General features: G+C 38.6%; 1 protein-coding gene across 1 annotated transcript; it reads right to left on the minus strand.

The window, feature by feature from the left end:
• Positions 1–6,938: 6,938 nt before the first annotated feature.
• Positions 6,939–7,530, minus strand: LOC132530511 (small ribosomal subunit protein eS7-like). Its single transcript, XM_060167692.1, has one exon. The coding sequence runs from the start codon at positions 7,521–7,523 to the stop codon at positions 6,939–6,941; it is 585 nt and encodes a 194-aa protein (XP_060023675.1). The 5' UTR covers positions 7,524–7,530.
• Positions 7,531–8,962: the final 1,432 nt, after the last annotated feature.

The raw sequence follows: 8,962 nt of genomic DNA on the forward strand, positions 1-8,962 counted from the left end.
AAACTGTCAAAAATTAAATACAAAGAAAGCATATTAAAAGCAGCAAGGGAAAAACAACAAATAACACATAAGGGAATCCCCATAAGGTTAACAGCTGATCTCTCAGCAGAAACCCTACAAGCCAGAAGGGAGTGGCAGGACATACCGAAAGTGATGAAGGAGAAAAACCTGCAGCCAAGACTACTCTACCCAGCAAGGATCTCATTCAGATTTGATGGAGAAATTAAAACCTTTACAGACAAGAAAAAGCTGAGAGAGTTCAGCACCACCAAACCAGCTTTACAACAAACGCTAAAGGATCTTCTCTAGGCAAGAAACACAAGAGAAGGAAAAGACCTATAATAACGAACCCAAAACAATTTAGAAAATGGAATAGGAACATACATATTGATAATTACCTTAAATGTAAATGGACTAAATCCTCCCACCAAAAGACACAGTTTAGCTGAATGGATAAAAAAAACATGACCCTTATATATGCTGTCTACAAGAGACCCACTTCAGACCTATAGACACATACAGACTGAAAGTAAGAGGATGGAAAAAGATATTCCATGCAAATGGAAACCAAAAGAAAGCTGGAGTAGCAATTCTCATATCAGACAAAATAGACTTTAAAATAAGGACTATTAAAAGAGACAAAGAAGGACACTACATGATGATCAAGGGATCCATCCAAGAAGAAGATATAACAATTGTAAATATTTATGCACCCAACATAGGAGCACCTCAATACATAAGGCAAATACTAACAGCCATAAATGGGGAAATCGACAGTAACACATTCATAGTAGGGTACTTAAACACCCCACTTTCACCCATGGACAGATCATCCAAAATGAAAATAAATAAGGAAACACAAGCTTTAAATGATACATTAAACGAGATGGACTTAATTGATATTTATAGGACACTCCATCCAAAAACAACAGAATACACATTTTTCTCAAGTGCTCATGGAACATTCTCCAGGATAGATCATATCTTGGGTCACAAATCAAGCCTTGGTAAATTTAAGAAAATTGAAATTGTATCAGGTAACTTTTCTGACCACAATGCCATGAGACTAGATATCAATTACAGGAAAAGATCTGTAAAAAATACAAACACATGGAGGCTAAACAATACACTACTTAATAATGAAGTGATCACTGAAGAAACCAAAGAGGAAATCAAAAAATACCTAGAAACAAATGACGATGGAGACACAACGACCCAAAACCTATGGGATGCAGCAAACGCAGTTCTACGAGGAAGTTTATAGCAATACAAGCCCACCTTAAGAAGCAGGAAACATCTCGAATAAACAACCTAACCTTGCACCTCAAGCAATTAGAGAAAGAAGAACAAAAAAACCCCAAAGCTAGCAGAAGGAAAGAAATCATAAAAATCAGATCAGAAATAAATGAAAAAGAAATGAAGGAAACAATAGCAAAGATCAATAAAACTAAAAGCTGATTCTTTGAGAAGATAAACAAAATAGATAAACCACTAACCAGACTCATCAAGAAAAAAAGGGAGAAGACTCAAATCAATAGAATTGGAAATGAAAAAGGAGAGGTAACAACTGACACTGCAGAAATAAAAAAGATCATGAGAGATTACTACAAGCAACTCTATGCCAATAAAATGGACAATCTGGAAGAAATGGACAAATTCTTAGAAAGGCACAACCTGCCAAGACTGAATCAGGAAGAAATAGAAAATATGAACAGACCAATCACAAGCACTGAAATTGAAACTCTGATTAAAAATCTTCCAACAAACAAAAGCCCAGGACCAGATGGCTTCACAGGTGAATTCTATCAAACATTTAGAGAAGAGATAACACCTATCCTTCTCAAACTCTTCCAAAATATAGCAGAGGGAGGAACACTCCCCAACTCCTTCTATGAGGCCACCATCACCTTGATACCAAAACCATGCAAGGATGTCACAAAGAAAGAAAACTACAGGCCAATATCACTGATGAACATAGATGCAAAAATCCTCAACAAAATACTAGCAAACATAATCTAACAGCACATTAAAAGGATCATACACCATGATCAAGTGGGGTTTATTCCAGGAATGCAAGGATCCTTCAATGTATGCAAATCTATCAATGTGATAAACCATATTAACAAATTGAAGGATAAAAACCATATGATCATCTCAATAGATGCAGAGAAAGCTTTTGACAAAATTCAACACCCATTTATGATAAAAACCCTGCAGAAAGTAGGCATAGAGGGAACTTTCCTCAACATAATAAAGGCCATATATGACAATCCCACAGCAAACATCATGCTCAATGGTGAAAAACTGAAAGCATTTCCACTAAGATCAGGAACAAGACAAGGTTGTCCACTCTCACCACTCTTATTCAACATAGTTTTGGAAGTTTTGGCCACAGCAATCAGAGAAGAAAAGGAAATAAAAGGAATCCAAATCGTAAAAGAAGAAGTAAAGCTGTCACTGTTTGCAGATGACATGATACTATACATAGAGAATCCTAAAGATGCTACCAGAAAACTACTAGATCTAATCAATGAATTTGATAAAGTGGCAGGATACAAAATTAATGCACAGAAATCTCTGGCATTCCTATATACTAATGATGAAAAATCTGAAAGTGAAATCAAAAAAACACTCCCATTTACCATTGCAACAAAAAGAACAAAATATCTAGGAATAAACCTACCTAAGGAGACAAAAGACCTGTATGCAGAAAATTATAAGACACTGATGAAAGAAATTAAAGATGATACAAATAGATGGAGAGATATGCCATGTTCTTGGATTGGAAGAATCAACATTGTGAAAATGACTCTACTACCCAAAGCAATCTATAGATTCAATGCAATCCCTATCAAACTACCACTGGCATTTTTCACAGAACTAGAACAAAAAATTTTGCAATTTGTATGGAAACACAAAAGACCCCGAATAGACAAAGCAATCTTGAGAACGAAAAACGGAGCTGGAGGAATCAGGCTCCCTGACTTCAGACTATACTACAAAGCTACAGTAATCAAGACGGTATGGTACTGGCACAAAAACAGAAAGATAGATCAATGGAACAGGATAGAAAGCCCAGAGATAAACCCACGCATATATGGACACCTTATCTTTGATAAAGGTGGCAGGAATGTACAGTGGAGAAAGGACAGCCTCTTCAATAAGTGGTGCTGGGAAAACTGGACAGGTACATGTAAAAGTATGAGATTAGATCACTCCCTAACACCATACACAAAAATAAGCTCAAAATGGATTAAAGACCTAAATGTAAGGCCAGAAACTGTGAAACTCTTAGAGGAAAACATAGGCAGAACACTCTATGACATAAATCACAGCAAGATCCTTTCTGACCCACCTCCTAGAGAAATGGAAATAAAAACAAAAATAAACAAATGGGACCTAATGAAACTTCAAAGCTTTTCACAGCAAAGGAAACCATAAACAAGACCAAAAGACAACCCTCAGAATGGGAGAAAATATTTGCAAATGAAGCAACCGACAAAGGATTAATCTCCAAAATTTACAAGCAGCTCATGCAGCTCAATAACAAAAAAACAAAGAACCCAATCCAAAAATGGGCAGAAGATCTAAATAGACATTTCTCCAAAGAAGATATACAGTCTGCCAACAAACACATGAAAGAATGCTCAACATCATTAATCATTAGAGAAATGCAAATCAAAACTACAATGAGATATCATCTCACACCAGTTAGAATGGCCATCATCAAAAAATCTACAAACAATAAATGCTGGAGAGGGTGTGGAGAAAAGGGAACACTCTTGCACTGCTGGTGGGAATGTGAATTGGTTCAGCCACTATGGAGAACAGTATGGAGGTTCCTAAAAAAACTACAAATAGAACTACCATATGACTCAGCAATCCCACTACTGGGCATATACCCTGAGAAACCCAAAATTCAAAAAGAGTCATGTACCAAAATGTTCATTGCAGCTCTATTTACAATAGCCTGGAGATGGAAACAACCTAAGTGCCCATCATCGGATGAATGGATAAAGAAGATGTGGCACATATATACAATGGAATATTACTCAGCCATAAAAAGAAACGAAATTGAGCTATTTGTAATGAGGTGGATAGACCTAGAGTCTGTCATACAGAGTGAAGTAAGTCAGAAAGAGAGAGACAAATACCGTATGCTAACACATATATATGGAATTTAAGAAAAAAAAATGTCATGAAGAACCTAGGGGTAAGGCAGGAATAAAGACGCAGACCTCTTAGAGAACGGACTTAAGGTTATGGGGAGGGGGAAGGGTGAGCTGTGACAGGGCGAGAGAGAGTCATGGACATATACACACTAACAAACGTAGTAAGGTAGATAGCTAGTGAGAAGCAGCCGCATGGCACAGGGATATTGGCTTGGTGCTTTGTGACAGCCTGGAGGGGTGGGATAGGGAGGGTGGGAGGGAGGGAGACGCAAGAGGGAAGACATATGGGAACATATGTTTATGTATGACTGATTCACTTTGTTATAAAGCAGAAACTAATACACCATTGTAAAACAATTATACCCCAATAAAGATGTTAAAAAAAAAAAAAAAAGAACTACTTGTTGAGGTCCTGTTATGCACTTTGTACTCTGGAGTTGGCGGGGGCAGAGCAAGGCGGAACAAGAGGCTCCCCATCTAGGGAGACTAAGGAAGTGTGAGGTATCAAATGTTTAGATCTTTGACAATTTTATTGGTTTTAAAAAATAGGATTTCAGTGCAGGTTTTTGTTTTTTGTTTGGTACGCAGGCCTCTCACTGTTGTGGCCTCTCCCGTTGCGGAGCACAGGCTCCGGACGCGCAGGCTCAGCGGCTATGGCTCACGGGCCCAGCCGCTCCGCGGCATGTGGGATCTTCCCGGACCAGGGCACGAACCCGCATCTCCTGCATCGTCAGGTGGACTCTCAACCACTGTGCCACCAGGGAAGCCCTTCAGTGCAGTTTTAACTTCTTTTCTCTTTTTAAGAAGGTAGGTGTCATTTCCTACTTCTAAGGGCTGTTTTATGAATCTCTGTTCTAGGCTTTTTACATTTTTCTGTTGGATTATTTATCTTTTCTTATTTGTTATATATTAAGGGAAGTAGTTGATCATGTTATAAATTACAATATTTTTCCCAGTTTGTCATTTGTCTTTGTTTGCAGTTTTCTTACTCAGTATTTCTAAATATCATCAAAGGTATCCATTTTTTTCTTTTATGACTTCTGAGTTCGGTGTCACATTTGGAAAGGTGTTCAATACTTCAAACATAAAAAAATCCTTCTAAGTTTTGGTATTTATATGATTTAATTAATGCATTTGGAGTTTATATTGGCTTTACTTTTATTTTTTTCCCAATGGTTAACCAGTTGTCTCACTGTTAATCAAATAATCCATCCTCCCTGTACTGATCTGAAATTTCACCTTTGTTTTAATTATATTACCATATAATTCTAATATTTATTTATCTATTTAAATGTTATACTATTTGTAATATAAGTTTTAGTGAAAGTTATACGTCATTTTGAACTAATTAATAAATCAATATATTATGTAGTTTTGTTCTGTTTAATGCCTTATAATCATTATTAATATTTCTTTATAATTTAAAATTATGCCTGCTGATTATTAATAACAGTTGATTTTTTTTACGTTAATTGGTTTTTTTTAAAAACTTTTAATTTTATATTGGAGTATAGCTGATTAACAATGTTGTGATAGTATCAGGTGCACAGCAAAGCGATTCAACAATACATATACATGTATCCATTCTCCCCCAAACTCCCCTCCCATACAGGCTGCCACATAACATTGAGCAGAGTTCCCTGTGCTCTACAGTAGGTCCTTGTTGGTTATCCATTTTAAATATAGCATTGTGTGTATGTCGATCCCATATGCCCTAACTATCCCTTCCTCCCATCTTTCCTCCCCTTGTAACCATAAGTTCGTTCTCTAAGTAATTACTGTTGATTTTTGACCCACTTGTCATTTACTGTGATCACAGATGTTTGGTCTTATTTCTGTCAGCTTCTTTTGAGCTCTCTGTCTTTTCTCTTTCTAGATGAATAGAGATTTATTTTGGCATTATTTTTTCTTATCTGTAAATGTTCAGAAATCAGTTACTTTTCTTTCTTCCTCAAAATCAAGAATAACATCACATATGCTGACATTTCCTTATATAGGGTGAACAATTTCCTTCTTACTTCCTATATAATCTTCTGTTCTTTCCCAGTTTTTTTATGAGTATCCATTGGCATTTTTACCTTGATGGTTATTAATTTTTTTACATTGTAGAGCCTCTCTTTTAAGAATGATTTCGGCATTTACATTGTTTCACAACGACATTAACCACACATATTTATGTGTGTATATTTGATCTGGGGCCTGCTGTCCCTCTGACCTTGTTTCCTTCAACTCCCCACCTTGCTCACCAGGCTGTAGCTATCTTGGTCTTTTTCTCTAACACTTAAGATTGTTCCTACTTCAGAGCCTTTGCATTTGGTGTTCCTGTTGCCAGGACCTTTGCATGGTGGCCGCTTGTCATCACTCACCAGAGCTGTCACTACTCAGAGGCCTTCCATGGTCCCCTCCACTAAAGCACCTCCCACCTCACCCAACCCAAGCCCAGGTGCTCATTCACTCTCTCTCTCCTTACTTCAGGTTACTTCCTGCACCAGTTATCACTCTCTAACAGGATTCTATTTGGTTATTGGCTTACCTACTTTTGGGTTTCCTATTTATTTTCCTTTCCCTCCCACTAGAACGTAAGCTCCATGAAGGTAGACACCTGGTCTCTCTTGCTCATCATTTTACCCCAGTGCTTAGAACTATAACTGGTATGTGTTAGACTGCTGATATTTGGCAAATAAATATTTGTTGAATGAATGAATGAATGAATAAGTCCTTGCTTTTTAAAAAATTGTGAATACTATTTTATTTAGTCATTTTTGTTTATGACTGAAACTCTGGGAATTCAAAATTAACATCCTTACCCGTGAGCTTCTTATAGATGCCAGAAAATGTTCCAACCTTGTGTTCCACATTGTTCTGCTGTGCTTTATCCAATTGAACCTTTATGAGTCGGCTGCCATCCAGCTTCACGCAGATTCTCTTGGCCACAATCTCACTTGGGAAAACCAGGTCCTCCAGGATGGTGTCATGCATGGCTGTCAGAGTGCGGCTCCTGGGACGCTTTTGCTTATTTTTTGTACGGCTTTTTTGAGTTGGCTTAGGCAGAATTCTCCTCTGAGTGATAAAGACAACTTGCTTCCCGCTGAACTTCTTCTCCAACTCACGCACTAGCCGGACCTGGATTTTCTGGAAAGATTTCAGTTGAGGAACGGGAACAAAGATTATGATAGCTTTCTGACCACCACCACCTTCAATTCTCTTGGTGGCCGTGATGTTCAGCTCCCGCAGCTGGGCCTTGAGGTCCCAGTTCATCTCCAGCTCTAGGAGGGCCTGGGAGAAGTCCAACTCAAACTCGTCAGGCTTCTCGTCATTGGGCTTCACGATCTCCACAATGGCATTGCACATGGCCCGGACCTTGCCAATGAGGCCAACAGTTGCTGCCGCCGCCACCACTAGTAGGCTTAGGAAGAGAAGCCCTTGATATTTCTAAGGGTGCCTCTTATTCTTCAAAACTCTGTGGAGTTGCTGGGCCTCCGATCAGTGTGCTCTGGGCCAATCCTCCATCTGCCTTTCTGTATTAATCCTCAGCCTTGCTATCTGGAGAATGGTGGTCATTGCCTCCTTCCTTTTAAGGACAGGCAGGATCCCCAGGAGACCAATCTGTGGTGAAGGGGCAGCAAAAGCTGGGGGTAGAGTGTCCTTGGTCACAAGGGCCAGCGCTCTTGCAAATGGAGTGGACTCATTCATTTATTTTGAAAACAACTGATTTTGATGTGATGTCTTGTTAATAAGCAATGCTATATGGTTGCTTTAAGAAATAAACATGTTTTTTTCTCTTTTAAGACTTAAAAATATTGCATATACTATGAAATTAATTGTTTTCTGGTTGCTGAATTATTAAAACTGCCACATATTTAATCAGAGTAATGGGATTTCTGAAGGAAAAATGTTTGGAATAAAGGTTGGATTTGTGGATAAGGCAGGCTGAAATGAGAGTCTGATAAAATTTAAGAGATGAGCGTTGGTGCTAAGGATCTGAGCTAGCTGGGGACTCTTGCTGACCACAGTGAAGGCTTTAGCTGGTGTAGGCTTCAAAGCCAGATTCTAGGGTCTGTAGACAATCCTGCTTCTCGGCATCCCTTTAAAGCCTTCAATCTAGGCAGGGCAAACCAGATAATCACACAAATACTCACTCCACACTCTTCTCCCCACTGCCACCTGGCTGAAGCCTTGCCTCTCCTGATGTTGCTAACAGTAGGCAGAGTCCTGCAGGTGGCAGTGAGGGAGGTGTGTGTCTATATGTGTGTTTGGGGTGTACAGCAGGGGGACGTGACAGGCAAGCTGGTTTTTCCAGAAGGAAACTGGGTCATCTGTTAGCTCCAGAGTCCTCTTAGCATATTATTTCCTCAAGGCCATCCTATTACATCATCCCTCTCCCCATCCATCCATTCATCATCGACAAATTTTTGAACCCCCATTGTTCTAGGCATGGGGATACAGTAGTGAATACGGTAAAGTCCGTGTTCTCATGAAGCTTACATTTCAGTACAGCAAGGGATGAAACAAACAAATAAATACATGATATCTCATTTGATAATAAAAACCTTGGAGAAAAGTAAAATAAGGTAAGAAAAAAGAGAGTGAAGATGTTGATGGGCCTACTTTCTATGGGGTAGTCAGAAAAGTTCTCTCTGGGTATATGACTTTTGCATTTGAAGAAAATAAGGAGAGACCTCACTTGTGGGTTTCTGGGGAACCTTATTTCATGATCCATAAATGAGCATGATGCATGGTTTGGAAAATTTTAGTAGAGCTTTGTTGACTTGGTAAGGTCTGGATTATAT

The sequence above is a fragment of the Lagenorhynchus albirostris genome, chromosome 12 (genome assembly GCF_949774975.1).
Source record: "Lagenorhynchus albirostris chromosome 12, mLagAlb1.1, whole genome shotgun sequence".
In the NCBI taxonomy this organism is placed as follows: Eukaryota; Metazoa; Chordata; class Mammalia; order Artiodactyla; family Delphinidae; genus Lagenorhynchus; species Lagenorhynchus albirostris.

Excerpts from the sequence above, each read along its gene's own strand:
- LOC132530511 (XM_060167692.1), bottom strand. The coding sequence starts at position 7,523 with ATGTGCAATGCCATTGTGGAGATCGTGAAGCCCAATGACGAGAAGCCT.